This window comes from Pelodiscus sinensis, chromosome 1 (assembly GCF_052426305.1).
Source record: "Pelodiscus sinensis isolate ZL-2025 chromosome 1, ASM5242630v1, whole genome shotgun sequence".
Lineage (NCBI taxonomy): Eukaryota > Metazoa > Chordata > Testudines > Trionychidae > Pelodiscus > Pelodiscus sinensis.
The window spans coordinates 28822256-28842895 of record NC_143052.1 but is presented as its reverse complement, the minus strand read 5'-3'; the positions used below and the strand labels follow the sequence as shown (position 1 = coordinate 28842895).

At 41.6% G+C, this 20640-nt stretch overlaps 2 protein-coding genes across 5 annotated transcripts in view; one reads left to right on the top strand and one right to left on the bottom strand.

The window, feature by feature from the left end:
- The window catches only part of DUS4L (dihydrouridine synthase 4 like), a 71285-nt gene extending 56801 nt beyond the window's left edge, over positions 1 to 14484 (bottom strand). Inside the window, exons 1-7 of one of the 4 annotated variants that reach the window (XM_006120391.5) lie at positions 14420 to 14484; positions 13436 to 13571; positions 12068 to 12189; positions 9545 to 9662; positions 6689 to 6811; positions 5228 to 5454; positions 1425 to 3994 (exon numbers count right to left, since the gene is read on the bottom strand). In XM_006120391.5, coding sequence (XP_006120453.2) covers positions 3747 to 3994; positions 5228 to 5454; positions 6689 to 6811; positions 9545 to 9662; positions 12068 to 12189; positions 13436 to 13545 — 948 coding nt within the window. In that variant the 5' untranslated portion in view covers positions 13546 to 13571; positions 14420 to 14484 and the 3' untranslated portion in view covers positions 1425 to 3746. Of the gene's footprint in view, positions 1 to 1424; positions 3995 to 5216; positions 5455 to 6688; positions 6812 to 9544; positions 9663 to 12067; positions 12190 to 13435; positions 14281 to 14419 lie in introns of those variants that run through there. The other 3 variants (XM_006120393.5, XM_089778593.1, XM_025183248.3) reach the window with 3 other exon arrangements.
- A 22-nt stretch (positions 14485 to 14506) lies between these two features.
- COG5 (component of oligomeric golgi complex 5) overlaps positions 14507 to 20640 on the top strand; it is a 347964-nt gene continuing 341830 nt past the window's right edge. The window contains exons 1-3 of the mRNA XM_006120390.5: positions 14507 to 14656; positions 15941 to 16080; positions 18516 to 18573. Of these exons, the coding sequence (XP_006120452.1) occupies positions 14593 to 14656; positions 15941 to 16080; positions 18516 to 18573 (262 nt within the window). The 5' untranslated portion in view covers positions 14507 to 14592. The remainder of the gene's footprint in view (positions 14657 to 15940; positions 16081 to 18515; positions 18574 to 20640) is intronic.

Here is a 20640-nt window from a genome sequence, read left to right as displayed (position 1 = left end):
CCTCCCAGTAGTTGCCACTGCAGCTGGCCTATGAGTAATGGTTTCTATGACTCAGCAAGGTATGGAAGGGCACATGACCAGACCACATGACACTGAACTACATTTTGGTACCTATATTTTTCTACAAACTGGGAAAAACTATAAAAGGTGAGGAGTGACATAATATTTTGGCCTCACTCTCCAAACAAGAGAACACCTGGAAACAATTGAGGAACAAAGACTGAACTGGGTAAGTGCTGGTCCCTAGCTAAAGAGATATCTAGCCTGTGTATGGAAGTATGGTGATCCTCATGTTTGATCTGTCAGGGTGAGATATAGCCAATTCAAATCCTATTTTCTAATATATTAGGTTTAGTTTGCATTTTGTTGATTCTATTGGCTATCACTTAAATATTTCTTTCTGTAGTTAATAAACTTGTTTTATGTTTTATTTTAACCAGAGTGTTTCTGAGTGAAGTGTTTGGAAAAAATCTCAGCTCAGTTAAGGGTTGGTGTACATATTCCTCTCCACATTGAGTATGGGGCAAACTGAGTAATAAATTCATAGTGATCAAGTTTTTGATCAGGGCATGATGGCACAGCTCTGGCATCTGAGGATGGGGAGAGCTAGGGATATTTTGGCTGAAGACTCACTATGGTTGGTTCATGCAGTAGCTGGCGGGAGCCTGCATGTAATTGTAGCTTGGTGAATGCTAGTGGGACTGTAAAACCGGGTCTGGAGCTTGTTATAACAGCACAATGTAAGAGGGAACCCAGGTTGCTGAGTCAGAGGACTGAGTGATACTGTAGGTCCAGGTTGCATAAAGTCACATCATCTAAGTGTCAAAACATGCAATTTTTTTCAGTTCTGAGATTTTTTTCATTAGTTGTAAGTCTTTCACTTCAGTCAAAAGGGATTCAATAGATATGGAAGACAGATCAGCTTTGGCTCAATAGGATACAGTAGATCTCACCAGCAGAATGCGGTTGTAAGTTTATTTTTAACATATGACAAATGTGTAGAGTGACCAAAACAAATAAAACCTCCAACACCATCATTCTGGAGTACATACAAGCACCCCTTAAACAGAGCAGCTCTCATTCTCTCAAGTGTTGCAGGACCTCAAAATGAACTGGACTTCAACAAGTGACTTCTTCGGGAAACAAGCCTTGGATTTAAATCATCCTCAGCTTTATGTCTTTTGCTGACAATAGTAGCATTCAACATTTATGACAAAAAAAAACCCCTCAAAATTGTAAACTGTCTTTATTTCAATGAATACACCTAGATAATTCTGTTGCAATGTCCCAGCTGTGGCACATACACTATTAAAAGTAAACAATGACTTTGGTCTTTTCTGCTGCCATATTTAAAAATTTTCATGTAACAAACATTTATTCCAAAATAAAACTAAGGTTTGTGGGAAATCAGAACACCATCCTGGAACAGTTTATGGAGTATTTAATAAAAAAGTTAATCACGTCCAAGCATTTAAAAATATTACATATGATTTAGACAGTTACAAAATGTTTTTATGCTTAACTATACTGATTCTTCTAGAGGTATGAGAGTCAAACTCCTAATTCATTATAATTTACCACTTACAGGCATGAATTTCTGTATAAATATACCATTTTTGTTTAAAATCTTTATTATATTAGACTCAGATCTGTAGGTGTATTACCTTGTTCTAATTTGCACTGCATTTTCCTTCTGAAAAACAATGCATAGTAACATTAATGCTTTGGTGAACAATCTGTAAAAGACAAGACCGTGAAAACCTGGTGGAGGTTAAAAATGTTCTAAAAAACTTTTTTTTTTTTTTTTTGTGATTCAGAAGAAAGACAGCTGCTTACCAGCACCCATTTTATCCTATTTCCTTCATGTCATTATTATACACTGTAAAAGAATATGTTAGTAGTGTTTTTTGTAGTTTCATTGGTCCCAGAATATTGGAGAAACAAGGTGGATAAAGTAATATATTTATTGGCAAGAGAGATGAGCTTTTGAGTTTATACAGAGCTCTTCCTTAGGTCAGCTGTCCAACAAATGAAAGTATTATCAATATATCTCAGTTATATAATTGGTTTGGCGGTGCATTTATCCAGAAATTCTTGCTTGAGGTAAGAAAAGGTTTATATATTGAAGAGCCATCCTAGAACCCATTTCTATTCCCATGATTTGAATACATTATTTGTTGTTGACTGTAAAATTTCTATGGGTGAGAATTACATGGTTGAGTTTGATAATGATTTTGGGGTGAGTTAACATTTTCCACAAAATAATCACTCCATTTCTGACCTCTCCTCATCCTCAAAGGAAACACTCACTGCACTTTCAATAGACAAGCTTGAGAAATTAATTAATAACTGCTACATACCAATAATCATGGACTTAAAAAGAGATGGATTATGGCTAATTACAAAAATTTGCAACCTACTAGCACCTCCTTTATCCTATGACTGTAAGGGTGACAACTACCCACTTGAGCTTGAATGATCTCTTGTAAGATGTGTTAACTCCTTAGCTGTTCCATCTTGTACTTAGCTGAAACACTCTGGGGGGAGGGGGTGGTTTGAGACACTTGTAAACTAATGGGAGAGCTTTGTGGTTAATCAACCTCCCTAAGAAGCAGTAGTTAGGTTAATGGGAGTAGCTTTCCTGTGGACATAGCTCAGTCTACATGGCGGGTTAAGTTGTTATAACTATGTGGCTCAGGAAAGGGATTCTTCACACCTCTGAGCAATGTAGTTTATACTGATACCGGTCTGTAGTGTAGACTTGGCCTAAGTGCCTTTCCCAGACTTGAAGAAGAGCCCTGTGTAAACTCAAAATCTTGTACCTTTGTTCCTTTATTTTAGGAACAAATACTGTACGTAGTACATGTCGAACAAATTTTGTTAAGTTTTGTGCCCCAAAGCAGTAAGGTACCTAAACATACATGTAACTTGAAGCATAGAAATAGTTCTGTTTTGATGTGAAGGAGACTATACAAGCACATACTTAATTTTAAGCATTTGCTTGAGTACTGTACTGATCTGAGATCCAAGTTACCAAAACAATTTCATTCTGGACTTATAGTATCATCTATTTAATGTTAAGTATCTTCTCCACTTGAAAAGTAACTAATGGGCAGAAAACAAAAGTTTACTATCTTAATTTTATTCCACTTGGGAGAAAAAAAAATCTCCACAAAGTTCAAAGCCAGTTTAAGGGATTTCAGCAAATGGGACACCTAGACCTAAAGAGGGGGAACAGTATGAAGCCTCTCTCTTCTGTGATTTAAGGACCTACATAATTAAAACTAGATATAAATATTGAATTTGCACTTCAGATAAATACTAACTGGGCCTCTCAATTGAGCTTTTTTTTTAAAATTAAGGGAACAGTTATATATAATCCTGTTTAATAGTCTTTGAGCCTGTTCTTATGGCCCTCTACTCACATGAGAAAGGGTAGCAGGATTGGGGGTATCTTTGAAAGCACTTTGGAACTGCACTATCCTATGCATGGTAATGCAATCCCATGTATATAAAAGTTATTTTCAAGTCATGAATATTTCCTGAGTGGAAAATAATGTCAGTATAAAAATATAATAATATGAACAGAAATGTCCAGTAATGTTACAATGCATGGGATCTTTCAATGCAGTGTGCTTTTGACTAATAAATATAACGGCTTCCTCATGCTATCACCATAACACTATACCAGGAACTCCAAAATATAAAATGCAATATTCACATGATTAAAATACTTTAAAATGCAATTACACCCCATAGTGGTAACTAAGGTAGTCCAAAACTGCTGAGGTGCTTGATAAAACATTAAAAACCTTTTTTTCCTGTTTTGAAGTTATCCGTTCCATCATGTACATTAAATGATGATGAAAGCACGTAAAAGGAGTCCCATGTTCCAGAGCAATGTCAACCCAGTCCTGGATGCACTTCAAAGGTGTCTCTTCATATCCTGCAAACATGGCTGGATTGGCTAAAAGCCCTCTAGCAACCATTACACCTTCAAATGGAAAATTTGAGAAGCATTAATACACAATTCAACTTTTAACTTTTTCTGTGTACCTGAGGGTTTTGTACAACACCCATCACCACACTATCTAACGCTTGTGAACTGCTAACTAGAGAGCAGTAGAAGCTGGAAAGCTAATATGGTAAATGCATCCTGATAAACTCTATTTTACAGTCCAAATTCAAGATAATTCACGATATTTAGTGGTTCAGCATAACCACCTTAATGGCATTTCATAAGAGAGGATTTGAAATAAAACACAGCATAAAGAGAATGGAAACTTTTCTTTCCTAGTTCTTTGAACAGCCACAACCAGTCCTCCAGTAATATTTTGTTTTTATTAGCTAAACACAGGATGATCATGTGGGTTTTTTTAAGCAAAATTTATTATTGATCGACACACAGCAAGGAAACAATTCATTCTTTGTATAAGTTAAATGACTTGGACTTGTTGGAGAGGTCCCAGCTGGAGTAGTATATCTAGATCTGGGTACTACACTTTAGGAAAGCTCTGGATCAACTGGAGAGTCCAGTGAACAACAAAAATGATACAAAGTTTAGAAAACCTGGCTTATGAGGAAAGGCAAAAACAACTGGGCATGTTTAGTTTTGACAAGAGCAGATTAAGAGGGGAACCTGATAAGCTGCAAATTTGTTAAGGGATGTTATGAAGAGGACAGAAATCAATTGTCTTCTGATTTCACTGAAGGCAAGACAAGAAGTAACAGGGTTAATCTGCAGGAAGGGAGGTTTAGGAGAAATTTTCTAACTACAAGGGCAGTTAAGTATGGGAATAGGCTTCCAAAGGAGATTGTGGAATCCTCATGGCTAAAGGTTTATAAGAATAAATGGGACAAACACCAGCCAGGGATGGTTTATATTTATTTGGTTCTGCTGGGCGGAGGGGGAGGGGATGGGAGAACAAGGGGCTTGATGACTTAACTGACTATCTTCGGTTTTATCAAGTATCTGGGTGTGGATATTACTCCAGGCCAATTAGGGCCTGGGAGCGGGGGTGCGCGCAAAGCCTCCTCCCACCCTGCTATGAAGCGCAGCATGCTGCTCACGGGGAAGAGGGGGGGCAGAGTGGAAATATATCAGCCTCGACCCTTCTGCTTGATGCCTGTGCGGCCCCGGGCCACTTCAAAAACTTTCGAAGTGGCCCCCAGCAAAAAATGATTGCTCACTCCTGCCTTGCAGGAACAAATGGAACTGAGTTCTTACCATCTGCCTCTGTCATATGATGAATGTTCTCTGCCTCTTTTAAAGTTTTAATATCTCCATTAGCTACAATAGGTATAGACATATTTTGTTTAATTATTTTAATTGCATCATAGTGTACTGGCTGATATCGTTCTTCAACATTCCTCCCATGAACTGTGATCCAGGAAACTCCAGTTGCTTCAGCTTTTCGACAGAGATCCACAGTTCTCTTTAGATCATCGTGGATCCTAAAATTCCAAGGAATGTAAAAATTTCAATCATCATCCAACAGTTATCAGAACAGCAAGAAATCCCATGACATGGTGGAATTAACAAAAATTGTATAAATGAAGAAAGAACATTATTGTTGGATGGTGAATAGCTTTTTTTTTTTTTATCATGCGACACATTATTTTAATAAATTAGTATTTTTGATGTAGTATTGCCCTGTTTAATCAGGTCACTAAAAGTGAATGGTGTCGTCTAAACTTTATAATATTTGCCAGGAATCCATGAGGATTTGTCCTAAAAATATATGATTTTGTATAATTTTCTACCAAAAATTAAATATCTTTCACATTTATATAGCACCTTTCTCATTGAAAACTGCCAAACAACTTTAGATCCTCATTAACTGAAACTCTGCTGATATAGAAAACCGATACAGGAATCACATCATCCACCACTGAAATGCCATATGACAATTGTTGTTGTGTAGTGTTGTACAACTAACAATAGTTTCAAAGTAAATGAGGTGAAGGATATCTTTTTCCAGCTGAAACTGTAGTGGGAATTTAGGTAGGCAGAATGAATGACTCAAGCTGATATCTGGTAAGGAATATAATCAGATCTTTAAACAATCATGATTGGTCAGGATCTATATTTAATGCCTTATCTAAAAGGCAGGTTCTACAGCTAGACAATGCCATCAATATGATACTAAATCTAGTTCTAAACTGACAAAAGGAAGAATAATTCCTACTTACCAACATTATTTCCTGTTCCCCTCTATGATCCTCTGAGAGCTCCCATCCAAGTGATAACTTGACCCAGGCTTGTTTAGCTTGGTTCAAAGCACAAGTTGATACGGTTGTATAAAGAATACAAATCTATTCAACTAGCTTGTGATCTTTCCTGAATTCTGAGTTTTTAAAAAAACATACACTTTTTATGTTGCTTTGGATATCAAAATGTTGCTACAAACAAAGCACACTTGGGGTTGTGTAGCAGCAAAGAAACACTGACCGCAACTGCATAGGATTACATGTCCTCAAGTGTACTTTGGGTAAGAAAACAGATCCTGACTAGCCGGGGTTGTTAAAGATTTCAAGATTGCCCTACAAAGGAGAGCAGGTCTCCACAGATCATGATTAAGGTACCTTTTTATATAAAGGTAAAATTTACCCAACATATTTCATGTTTGCTTGATTAAATAATAAATATGGTTCATTATTTTGAGACATAGTAGTGATCTAAACTTACCTGATCTTAATAGATACTGAAAATCTTGGATTCTCTACTTGATTTCTTACATGTCTCACCATATCTTGAACCAGCTCTGGTTTATTTATTAAACAAGCACCATAACCTTCTGCCATTGCCCATCTTTAAGTTAAAGAGAACAGAGATTATAATGTAATTTTTTTTTCAAAAAAATTAAGTCAGTTTCAAGCTAATGCACCATTTCAGTTTCCTTCTAGACACATTTGGTGAATTATTTTGTTGACAGGGAAGAAGGCAGAGATTGTACTGGCTATGGGTAAAAGATGTTCTTGAGGTTAGGGCTCAGGATCTTGGGAGATGTAGCTTCATTTCCGGGTTCTGCCACAGATGTCCTATGTGACTTTGGACAAGTTATTTAATGTTTCTCCAGGTCAGTTTCCAATCTGCTAAATGATAACATTTCCCAGCTTATCTCTTTGCCCCCCAAAAGGCAAAATCTTGGATTCTCCACTTGATTTCTTACATGTCTCGCCATATCTTGAACCAGCTCTAGTTTATTTATTAAACAAGCACCATAACCTTCAGCTGAAATAGCTTATTTTGAAATTGGGAGCATCTATACAGCATTTACTTCGAAATAGAGCACTCTTCCTCCAACTTCCCTTACTCCTCGTACAATAAGGGTTACAGGAGTTGGAATAAGAAGTCCTCCAGATTGACAGTATTTCAACATTATTTTGAAATAACTGCCAGCTGTGTAGAGGTGGACTAAGTTATTTCAAAATAATGTTGCTGTGCAGATGTACCCTAAAATACTTCCAATATCACTTAATAGGTCTCACTTGGACCAGTTAATACATGTTTTAACATGTTCATTTATTGCATGAATATTTCTAGTCTGAATTGGGTCATGACACACAAGATAAAATATGGAAAGTATTATGTCAGGTTGGGGCAGATCACTGATCTCAGTGACAAACTTTTATCACCTAATCAAAGATGCAAGTAGCTCTTTTAAACATTGATTGAACATTAACAAAAAAATCACATAACTTAATACAAAACAGAAGAATTATTTCAAAGGATATTTTTACATGTTTCTCAGACACCTGCATCAACATTTTAAGGGTAACCACAAAGTTTCCCTCAATATACTTCTTAAGTAATTTGCAATGAAGTTCTCATTCCTTGTCTGCAAAGTCAGTGTGCAGCATTTTTAATGCCACTGTTAATGCCTCTTCAACAATTGTCCAACCAAGGTTGCCAGTTCCCTATTAAGTCAACACACAACATCATAGACACAAAGAATGGCATACTGATTATATGCCTGTACAGACAGTCCCCGGGTTACGTACAAGATAGGGACTGTAGGTTTGTTCTTCAGTGAATCTGTATGTAAGTCGGAACTGGCGTCCAGATTCAGCCGCTGCTGAAACTGATCAGTTTCAACAGTGGCTGAATCTGGACGCCAGTTCTGACTTACATACAGATTCAACTTAAGAACCCCAGGCATCCCCAAGTCAGCTGCTGCTGAAACTGATCAGCGTCTGATTCCAGGAAGCCCGGGGCAGAGGCTTCCTGTAGTCAGCCACTGGTCATTTTCAGCAGCTGCTGACTTGGGGACACCTGGGGCAGAGCAGCTGGGGTGCTGCTGGGTTGGTCCAGTGGCGCCCAGAGCGGCGCTACGGGACCAACCGGCAGCGTCCCAGCTGCTGTACCACAGGCGTCCGGAGCAAAGCCGCGGAACACGGGGGCAGCGGGACAGTCCAGACGCGCCGTGGCTATCCTGCTGCCCTCGGGCTCCGTGGCTTTGCTCTGCTTTGCTCCCCGTCCCCTGGTCTGCAGTCCAGTGGGACGGGGAGCAAAGCGGCGGAACACGTGGGCAGCGGGACAGCCCAGACGCGCCGTGGCTATCCTGCTGCCCTCGGGCTTCGTGGCTTTGCTCTGCTTTGCTCCCCGTCCCCCTGGTCTGCAGACCAGGGGGACGGGGAGCAAAGCGGCGGAACACGTGGGCAGCGGGACAGCCCAGACTCGCCGTGGCTATCCTGCTGCCCTCGGGCTCCGCAGCTTTGCTCTGCTCTGCTCCGCGTCCCCCAGGTCTGCAGACCAGGGGGAGGGGGAGCAGAGCAGAGCAGAGCAGAGTGGCGGAACGCGTGGCCAGCTGACAGCCCAGACGTGTCTGGGCTGTCAGCTGGCCTCGTGCTCCGCTCTGCTCCCCCCCCCCCCCCGGTCTGCAGATCAGGGGGAGCAGAGCGGAGCACAGCAGAGCGGCGGAACGCGCGGCCAGCTGACAGCCCAGACGCGTCTGGGCTGTCAGCTGGCTGCGTGCTCCGCTCTGCTCCCCCTCCCTCTGGTCTGGAGACCAGGGGGAGGGGGAGCAGAGCAGAGCGGAGCAGAGCAGAGTGGCAGAACGCGTGGCCAGCTGACAGCCCAGACGCGTCTGGGCTGTCAGCTGGCTGCGCGTTCCGCTGCTCTGCTCCCCCTCCCCCTGGTCTGCAGACCGGGGGGGGGGGGGGGGGGAGCAGAGCGGAGCACGCGGCCAGCTGACAGCCCAGACGCGTCTGGGCTGTCAGCTGGCCGCGCGTTCCGCCGCTTTGCTTCCTCTCCCTGGTCTGCTGGAGACCAGGGAGAGGAAGTGCCCTGTTCGTAACTGCGGATCCAACATAAGTCGGATCCGCGTAACTCGGGGACTGCCTGTACTCTGCTGTCTCACCAATTCAGAAAGTGCCCTAACATAGTTCTCTTTATGCTTTCTCAGGAAGACAAATCACCATTTCTATATTTAAGAACCATCATTAAGCTACCACGATTTGGAAAACTAGGAAGTAATTTTTCATTTTCAAACTGATTATTCCTAATTCTTTCAGTACTTCTTCTACCTTCTTAAAATGTTACCTCTGAGGACAGCCACAATTTAGGTCTATTCCTTCAGCAAAAGGACAGACGATACGGGCAGCATCAGATAAAACCTGTGCTTCTTTAGCAGCAAACTGAACAATCAATGGCCGATCACCTAGTCAAAGAGAAAGTGCTATTTAGAATATATCAGAACAACAATACATACCACATACTTTAAGAATTAGTAAGGATGTGTTTTGTGAGTCAACATAATCAGGTCTTTAATGTAATCAATATAACAACAGATTAAAAATGTGTAATCAAATAATTCTACAATTACGAATGCTTTGATAAGTGTTCATTTTTAATCGTATCCTTTGGTATATATGGTTGTGACTATTTTCTTCCACTATTTGATCTGAGGAAGTGGGTCTGGCCCACGAAAGCTCATCATCTAATAAACCATCTTCTTAGTCTTTAAAGTGCTACATTGTCCTGCATTTTGTTCTTCCTAGATAAAGTTCATCAGCTGTAGATCTTCCTTTCCTGTATAACTGAAAATAAATTTGAAATAGCAACAATATTGTCAATGTGTGTTGCTGCAAGAAAATAACCTTTTTTGCAGAAGCATATTTCTAGAATTCCATTCTTTTTTACAGAATAAAAAATAGTCTCCAATGACAGAAAGAGAGACAAGTTTAAAAAAAAAAAAATCTATGCAGACTCCATTTCTTATTTTCCCTTATACTTGGATGTTCTGTTCCATAAACTATAAGGAAGCCCTAGAAACATACAGAATATGGTTCTCATAATGGTGACATTTTAATAACTAATTTAAGAAGTAAATTATAGTCAAGTTTTAAATAAATTTTTAAAATAAGAAAATTGAAAGGTTGTAGTCAATAAAAACTAACGTTAGAAAGTATAGAAATAGTAAAGGTTCTAGCACCAATCTTAATCATCCTCCTTTACCCACATCTAAATTTTTAAAACACATGTCACAGACCCTCAGAAGCCCAAAGAAAATGTTAAATATGGAATTATAAACGGCAAACCTAATCCTCTAATTAATGGATGGAGACCAAACTCTCCACTGCTTTCATGGTACAAGCCACAGACCAGATCTCACAGATGGTGCAGTCTTTGGGGCAGATCTTCAGCTTGTGTAAACTTTCACTGACTCAATGAAACTGTTATAATTTACACCAGTTGAGATCTGCTCCTTGATTTTACAAAGGCATCAGAGGACATCTGAAACCTCCAAAAAAGCTGGCATAGAAGAGTCAGTCATGTGCTAAAGTTTTTGAGGAGTTTTTAAAAATATAACAAAAATGAATCTTTGAATATAAGGTCCTATGGAACTCTTTATGTTCTGCAGGAAGAGAACTACCTGCAGAACTACCTTTGCCATTGTACTTACAAATTCAGAAGTACTGAGGTTTGATGGTCTTCATGTCTGCAAGGCTTAATACCTCAGCAGTTGTGGTGCTAAACACTGGTCTACACAGGGCACTTTCATCAGCATAATTATATAAAAAATTCACACCATGAGACATGTAGGTATTCTGTCTTATCCCTAGTGCAGACAATGGTAGGTTGACAGAATTCTTCCATCTAGCTACCACCTCTCAAGGGCTATGTCTAGATTGCATCCTTTTTTCGGCATGGAGCTTTGCTGGAAAAAAGCGCCAGTCTAGACACGGATCTTTCGGAAAATAAAGACTTTTCTGAAAGATCCTTTATCCCTCTTAAAATAAGGGATAAGGGATCTTTCGGAAAAGGCTTTATTTTCCGAAAGATCCACGTCCAAACTGGCACTTTTTTCTGGCAAAGCTCCATGCTGAAAAAAAGCGGCAGCCATTTTTATGCTAATGAAGTGGGGGAGATTTAAATCCCCACTTCATTAGCAATTGCGATACATCTAATTTGCATCCCTTTTACGAAAAAGGGATGCAATCTAGACGTAGCCTCAGAGTGCCATGAATCTTCTGATTTATGCTCTGTCCCCACTCCTCTCCCTTCCTCCCAGAACCAGAAAGCCACATATCAGTAGGAAGTGGGGGGGCTCCAGTGACCCCGTGTGTGAGAAGCATGGGGGAAAGGAAAAAAGAGGGGTTGCAGAGACCACAGTTGGAACCCCTGTGGGCAATGGGCTATACAGGTTTCCCACCACTGTGGCCCACTGAGATGGCCCACTCACTAGTCTTGGTTGCCTATCACTGATTGCCCACATAGCTGTGAAAATGTAGTGTTGCAAGTGTTGACAAGCCATCTGAACTCTGGGAACATATAATGAATCTTCATTTAACAACATGCCACTGAGTTGTGTTACACCTTGCTTCGCTTCGTCAACAAGATTATAGACTTTAAGACCAGAAAGGTCTGTCATGATCATAATATGAACTCCTGCATATAGCATGTCATAGAAACTCCACTCCTGTGTTAGACCCATAACCTCTGACTGAATTATTGAAGCTCTCAAATTATGATTTAAAGATTTCAAGTTACAGAGAATCCACCATCTAAGATCAATTATTGTATAAAATTATCTGAAAAAGCAAGAACATATAAAATAAATACCTTTGCTCGTTGTGAATTCACTGTCTCTAGCTTTCACAGATCTGACAAAATCAGCAGCAATTATCATAGGTGTATAACACAAATCACAGTTGTATTTCCTGACCAAAGTTCTGAAAGCCAACCTGGGAGTACATGAATATTTGAATAGAAAACAACTGAACCCCAAAATAAACTATTTTAAAAATAAATAATTAAAATACTTTTAGCATGACAGCATGTAATACAGTAGGGCTATGTCTACACTCGTGGTTTCTTGCGCAAGTAATATGCAAATAAGGCTAAGCGTGGAATATCGCCGAGCCTCATTTGCATACCTAATGAGCCACCATTTTTTTCAGAAGAGGCTCTTGTGCAAGAAGGAGCATCTACACTGCCCCTTCTTTCGCAAGAAAAACCTTCTTGCGCAATGCAATTACACCTATTACTTTTCAGGAAGAACGGCACTGCGCAAGAGGGGTTTTCTTGTTCAAGAAGGGGCAGTATAGATGCTACTTCTTGCGCAAGAGTCTCTTCTGAAATAATGGTGGCTCATTAGGTATGCAAATGAGGCTCAGCGATATTCCACACCTAGCCTCATTTGCATATTACTCGCGCAAGAAGCCGTGAGTGTAGACATAGCCTAGGAGTGTTTAGGCATTACCACACTATAAACAAATAAACATGCATGTTTTGAAGTATATGTTTTCTGTTAAAAAGTAATTAGTCTTATTTTTGTTAAGGACTAGTCAACTATCTGATAAGCAAAGGCTTATCAGATAGTCAGTCAACTAGTTGATTCTGTCCCCCCTTGCTGCTTCTATCAGACAGAGACAACAAAGAGGGTGGGGGGAAGAGGTACTTCAAAGCAGCAGTGCTGCACAGCTGATCAACCCCAAGGCAGCATTTCAAAGGGGCAGCTGCCGCACAGCTGATGCGTGGCTCAGTGGTGCGGCACTGCCCCTTTAAAATGCTGAAGTGCCGTGGAGCCTGGGGTCAGCTGAGGAGCCGCTTGGCATTTCCCCAGAACTGAGGTCAGCTAGGGAGTCCCCCGCTGACCCTGGGCTCTATGATTTTGAAATGCACAAGAGCCCTCCCTGAGGACTCTTGTACATTTCAAAGCAGGCACGCACGCATCCAGCCTTCCCGCTGGCCCTGGGCTGCATGTGGAGTTCCGCATTCCTCCTTTGAAATGTGCAAGAGCCCCACCGGGGGCTCTTGTACATTTCAAAGGAGGAATGTGTAAGTACCTATCGACTAGTTGATGGAAATTCCATCAACTACTCGATTAGTCAGTTAACCGCAATTTAACATCCATAATTTTTATACTTAACATTCATTTACATGTAGACTGCATTGAAAGTATATAGTTAAACACGATGTGTTACTTACTTTGAATATCGGACCATAGGGGCACATATTTTTACAAACTGCCCAGAATGAAACAAATCCATTGGATCCTTTTGTTGGCATTGCGTGGTTTCTATGTCGTCACTTATCATGTATGAGTTTCAATACTTTTAAAAAGCTGGAAAAATATTTTTAAACAGAAATTTTGCTATTTATTCTCAATTCTCATAACACCAATGGGTAATTGTGCCAAATTACCTAACAAAAAGTTGAATAGAATTTACACTAACATCACAAAAAGAATGAGGGTAGTTGTTCCCCCATGAAGATTGGGGGCTATGACACACTGAGAAGTTTGGTATTCTCAGTTCTTGGAAGCATTTTATGGATTATATCATGTCTGTTTTAAATCTATCCTTAATATGTGTCTTAATGTATTGCAACACAAAGCAATACATCAACAAATATATTTTTGTTACATTTGTGCACAGCAGGACTAAAATAGAAATGGGTACTCGACTCTCAGTTAACTATTGCACAGACTCAACTAATACTAGAACTGGAAGGGACCTCGAGAGGTCACCAAGTCCAATCACCTGTCCTCATGGCAGGATGGAGCACCATCTAGATCTCCTAGAAATACTTGGCAACATTTGGATTGTCACAGAGCTGGAGAGATATTTATTATACATGGGATTGACCAATTTTAGCTCTTAATAGCTAAAAAATCCAGTGCCCCAAATGCCACGGAAGCACCAAGTCATGTTCAGTGACAGGAGAAAGAGACTGGGAATGGGAAGAAAAAGAGGGTGGAGAAGGAGCAAAAAAGGAATAAGACAGTAAAAAGGGAGGGGGAAGGTAGAGCAGGACGAGGACGGGGTTGCACGGTGCAGCTCCCTTCTTCCCAGCACCCAATATTACTCCCTTCCCGCTACCCACATCGCATCCCACCCCACCCCGGCCCCTCATCCGCATCCTCCTGTGCCCGCCCCGCCCCGCCCCTCGTAGCATCAATTTCCACTTCACCCGCGGCGGGAAGCAGACAGAACACGCCAGGCCAGGGCAACCTTTCCCCTTTGACCCTTCACCCCTCCCACGGCTCCACCCCTGCCAACCAGAAACCACGGAGGCGCGGAATTTTTGCGTCCAAGTTAGCCGGTCGCTTGTGGATGACGTAAGGTGCTCCGGTAACCGCCAGCATGGAAGAAGCGGGCGGTGGTATCTCTGCCCTGGCACCGGCTCTTGGGGAGCTGCTAGGGGATGGTGAGGAGGGCCAGGCGCGGGGTCCTGAGGGCGGTGGCGAAGCTGGGGCCCTGGGTGGCAGAGGGCTCTGAGGTGAAGCGAGGGCACCGGGCGGTAGGGCTTTGCCGGCCACACGGGGTTGGGCAGCAGAGGTGCCCTGTGGGGGGACGGGTACCAGGCTAGAGCTGCGCGCTGCGTCGGTTTGCCAGCCGGACTGGGGAGCGGAAGAGCTGGAGGCTGCGGAGGAGTTTGCGCTAGTGGCAGGGTATCCCTGCCACACCCGCCTCTGCTTGGTGGCTGTCCTGCTGCTCCTGCAGGTGCCCATGCACCGCGCTCACTGTCTGACCTGCGGCTGACGGGAAAGAGGGGTGACTGCTCTTGCTGAGAGTCTTTTTAGTCCCTGTGCGTCAGGTTTATTGTGGCCTCAGAAGAAGTGTTTAGGGATTGTTTCGTGGCTGGTTGCCCTTAAGCAGCAGGATCTTTTGTTTATATTTTGTGAAGGGCGGGAGGAGACACCTTCTTACTGAATGTCCTGATAGTCCCTTTAGGCAAAACTTACAGGCGCAGGAGTTTCCAGGTTGCTACTCTGTTCTCTAATCACATCTTCTCTCTAAGAAGGAAGACCATGTGTTTAAACTGTGTTCCTGTTTGTACCTTTTTTGTTAAGTGGCTTGACTGCATGTTGGAATTGTGGTTTTCTCTTTAAAAAGCTCCTCTTTAACTTTTATCATAATTGGGCTGGAATAAACTAAAAGAGCTAGGAGATGTAATAAATCATTGCAACAATTGTTAACATTTAGAGATTCTGGTTTAGTTCTGAGGTGGATCACAAATACAATTCTTTATTGGTTTTAATCTAGTTCCATAGAAATTACAAGATCATGTTACGATGTAATGGAGTGAGTTGCAGTTGTCAGTTTTCTGGTTGAGATTCTCAGTAGTTTTACTCTGGGTAAAATTTTGTCTAATTTTGCTTACAAAATTCTGAAGAGGAAATCAGAAATATAGTTTTAGTGTGTATGGCATTCTTGAAAAGGTGGTTTTATCCAGTTTTGGATTTAGGTGACAGGACATGGGCAATAAAAATGATGTAGTTAAGCATGCCTTTTTTACATTAGTTATTTTAGCCAATGGTTGCTCATTAAATCAATGTCCAGTTATATTGTAGAAACCAGAACACAGCTGCTAACAGCATGGGGGGTGAGGGTGGGAGGAGATAGGTCGGATGTACCTGTAATTCTTAACATCATTACATATGTATTTAACTTCTTGTAGTATGAAAAAAAGCTTAAAAATATTTTTCAGAATCTTATGCAGATTTTTTAAGAGAAGACTTTGATGTAAAGACTTATACTTCCCAATCTATTCATCAAGCTGTGATAGCTGAACAGTTAGCAAAACTTGCTCAAGGAATCAGTCAGTTGGATAAAGAGCTTCATTTACAAGTAAGTGCCAAGTGTGTCATTTGTTTCAGGGCTGTCATGTACAAACATACTTTACAAATTCAGTATTTTAGTCTTGTGCGTTCCTAAAGTTATCCCATAGTTTCAACAATTAGTGACTAAGGGTATATCTATGCCGCCCACAACACTGAGCCTCCTATCCCAGGTTGACAGACTTGGGCTTGCACTAGTGCTCTACAAATAGCTTTGTAGGCAGCACTTTGAAATTGTCATTGCACCTTGGACTCTGAAGCCTGGCAATTTCAAAGCATTGTCTACACTACATTTTAGAGCACTAACATTAACCTGAGGTAGGAAGCTCATTGGCACAGGCTAGGCATACCTTGTATGTATGTGTCTTTCAACAATATTAATCACAGTGCTTTAAACCATCTTGTTAGTCTTTAAAATGCTACATTGTCCTGCATTTTGCTTCAGCTACCCCAGACTAACACGGCTACATTTCTATCACTATTCTGCTTTTATGATACACGTTCTCCTCTCTTCCATTTGGAATAGGGATGTAAGTGACTAGTGGACTATCCGATAAGCATAAGCTCTGCTTGTGCTGCTTCTGCTGCGATTCTGCTTTTGAAATGTACAAGAGCCCCACTGGTTCAGAGGCTCAGGCGCTGCAGGGAGTTTGGGACCAGTCCCTTGTTGGCCCCGCGCTCCCTGCAGTCCTTCCACTTTTAAACTGTAGCAAGAGTCCAGCAGCTCCAGCGGGCACAGTTGGGGAAGATGTGCATGTCCCCCAGGTGGGGCAGGTCCAGGTTCCTCTGCCCCTGTGCTCCCTGCCAAAGTGAGGAATGCAGCTATCTGTGCACATTTCCTTCACTCCATGATGAAGGGGAACAGCCAGCAACATTCCCTTACAAATTGGGGGGAGAGCTTCAACAATCCCCCCACCCCCCTGGTCTCCTTGAAGGGGTATTTGGGGGGCTCAGGGCTGAGACAGTCCAGAAAGGGGTGATGCCCCTTTCACCTTTCTGGTGGTTCTGTCTCTTTTCTGTATGGTTTTATGAGAAGCAATCCCACTCCAGGCACATCCCATTTTCTTGGCACAACCAAACCTATACTGGGTATATTAAAATGCATTTAATTAAGTAAAAGTGTTACCGCTGAAAATTTCAAAGCAGTAACATAGTTACATGCAGGTGGTTCCCTGGGAGCTGGTGTGTGCGGGGAGCCGGCTTTTAAGCTAGCTCCCCACGTGTACCAGAAGCCTGTGTGTAACCATGTATGTGGTTACACTTTCATATCCCTAACCCATTCCTTGCCTTAAGTCATGATAAGCGGAAGCTGTATACCGAATTTAGTGGTCCTAGCTCTTACTGTTTGAAAAGAATTCTTGAACAGACAAGACAAACTCTCTCAGATATATATATAGTAGATGGGGAATATTTTATGGGATGTTATGGCACTGTAGGCTAGTTAAGCACTTCTCCCTTCTAGAGATTGTATAAACATTTTTATTTATGTCTCAATTGTATAAGAAACTTTGATTTTTCTCAGTTTATCCCTTATATAAACAGTTGCCTTTATCTCGTATTCTGACACAACTGACATTCTGAGTTGAGAGCAGCAATGGGATCCAAGAGTAGTGAGTGGACTGCCTGAGTGGCCCTTCTTCGTCTCAATAGGCCACAGTGGTGGGCAAAAGGGGTTTCGCATCCACAAGGGTTCTGACTGCAGCCTGTTCTCCCCTCCTCCACCCTCCCTGTCACTTTCCCTCATACCCAAGTGCATAGAAAGTGGCCCCACACTTCCTATTGATTTGTGGAATTCCAGCTCTGGGACAGAGGAAGAGGAATCAGGATGGAGTGCTCATCAGTGGATTCATAGTGCTCCGAAAATCCTGGAAGTGAGGAGGAGGAATAGGAAGTGCAGGACTCCAGTGCATGAGAGGCATGTCAGGGAGGATAGTAGAGTAGGGGGTGCATGGGCCACAAGTGGGACTGCAGTGGGCCACATGGGGCTCATGGGCGGCAGGTTGCCCACCTCTGGTTTAGGGAAATCCAGTATTTTGTTAAATATATGAAGAAGGTAAAGACTGAGATTAATCACTGGATGGTAGGTAAATTTAAAACATCATCTGCTGTAATCTGTCTGGCTAGACCAGGTACTGAACATTAGTGCAGAAAAATTAACTGGATAAATAAAAAACTATCAGTTTAGTGTTGACTATGAAAAGTCTGATCAGATCCTTTTAAAAAGTATTATGGACACACATGAGTTTATAAATTAGAGGGGTTTGACTGTAAAGCAGGTGGGAAAAATAAAGGGATTCTTATCACTCAGAAGGGATTCTTCCTACTTCTAAGATCCTCTTTTTCTTTTTTTTTTTCTCCACTCGCGGATACATGCTTAAATAAAATCTGAGTTTGTATTTTTGGAATTAGCCTCGCAAATAATGATTTGGTGGTCTCACTTTTCAGGTGGTTGCTAGACATGAAGACTTACTGGCACAGGCAACTGGGATTGAATCTCTAGAAGGTATAAATTCATTTTATGCTCATTCATTTTAGTATAAGGTGATTGTTAATAGTTTCATAGTTTAGATGGCATCAGGCTGTTAAGTGGTAATGTTATTGGACAGAAGTCGTACTTGAAAACTGCTGTGTGGTGTTAATGTCTGCAGGTGGAGCTGTAAGGAGAGTATTTATTCAATTCTTTGACATAATTACACTATAGCATGGCTTAGCAACCTTTTCAAACCAAAGAGCAAAACTACATCAAAATTCAGAACAAGGGTCAACAAAGTGTCTGTATAAGAATGCCTGTTTGCATAACTGAAAACATACAACTTAATATTATTAATTGACATGTTGATTGATAGCATAAATGAAACATTGTACTCACAGATTTTATTTAATGGGACTTCTGCTGCTGTTGGGGTACAGTTTGTGGATGTGAGGGTGCAGGAGTCAGGATTGGGGGTATATGAGAGGCTCAGGGCAGGGTGTTGGGGTGTGTGGGAGGTGCAGGAGGCTGGGCAGGGGATTGGGGGTGGAGGAGGGGCTGAGGCCGGATGACTTTACCTTCCTGGGGTTGGGCTTCTGCATCCGGGCAGCAGTGGCTAGAAGAGGGGCCAGGCCAGGATTGCCACAGCCAGATTCTGGCCTCCCCTCCTTCCCATGTCACAGCAAGGGGAGAGGGGTTGAGGTCAGTGCCATCAGCTCTTTCTGCAGCCAGATGAGTACTTGCTCCAGGATCAGGGCCGGAGACAGGATGCTGCTGCTGATGGGACTGGGCTCCGAGTAATTATGTATTTTTGAAAATTTTGAATTAATTTTCTTTTTAATTTAAAAAGTTGGGTATATTTTGGGAATGACCGAAGAGCCATAGATTGCTGACTCATGCACTAAATAAATACCAACTAAAAACCAAAGTAGTTATTTCATGGTCTTAATTACGTCATTTCCTTTTTGTAATACTAGACGATTTACCTGGCTTGGGTTCTTAACTCAACTTTTGTATTTCTTCACTTAAATTACTATTGTTGGTGGGGCTGGAGGAGAGGGATTCAGTCTGCAAGCTACCCTGATATGAGAGGACAACCCCAGCCCTAACTGACCGCAGCAGCTTGTGGCCATGTGAGAATTGCCTGTCCATAGCTGCTGCAGCTTCAGCGGGCACAGCTCAGGGAGGAGTGCATGTCCCTTGGCGGGGGCACAGACAGACACACACAGACAGACAAACTCTCTGAAATATGTAGTAGAGAGCTGTCCTTTTCTCCACCCCTGCTTGCCCAGTGGAGTTATAGCTGTCCCGGTTCCCATCTCTGGCCCCTTTTCTGGCCCATTCTGCAGTATAACTGTCCCTCCTTCCAGACCCCTCCCTTTCCATTTTATGAGAAACAGTCAAATTCCAGGCACATCCCATTAATCTGGCACAACCAAACCCTTACCTTGCTTTTAAGTTATGATATGAGGAAGCTGCATACCAAATTTGGTGGGCCAAGCTCTTACCGTTTAGGAGGAATTCTTGAACAAACCAACTTAAGGATGGTAGACCGATACACACTTCTGAAATATAGAGTAAGAAGAAAAGACAGCAAAATTAAATACAGATGTTTGGTTCCACTGGTATAACACCAATTGCTTATCAAAAAGTCTTCATTTTAGAACTATCATGTCTGCATAAAAACTGGTCATTATGTGGTTCTTCAAAATAGATGTAAGTGAGATTCTAAAACCTTATTTTAAGATTACATTTATGCTCCCATTAACTGTTAGTCTTGCTAACTTCTTGCTAACAGTCTTGCTTGGTAGCATTTGCAAATGTTATGGGCATACTCTTCTTATCCAAAACATGTTATGCAAATATTAAATGGTACCAAAACCAAGACTGATATCTGCAGAACCCTACTAGATATGGTCTCCTTGTTCAACAGCAAACTATTGATAGTTACTTTCTCAGTAGTCTTTCAACTAGTTCAACAATTATAGATTTGGTTAAAGCTGTGTCAGGAGCCATGTTTTTTGAATGAGGTATTTTTGCTATTGCCACAACAGAAAATTCCTGAATAAAAACATGTAGAGTTTGTGTGGCAAATGCCTT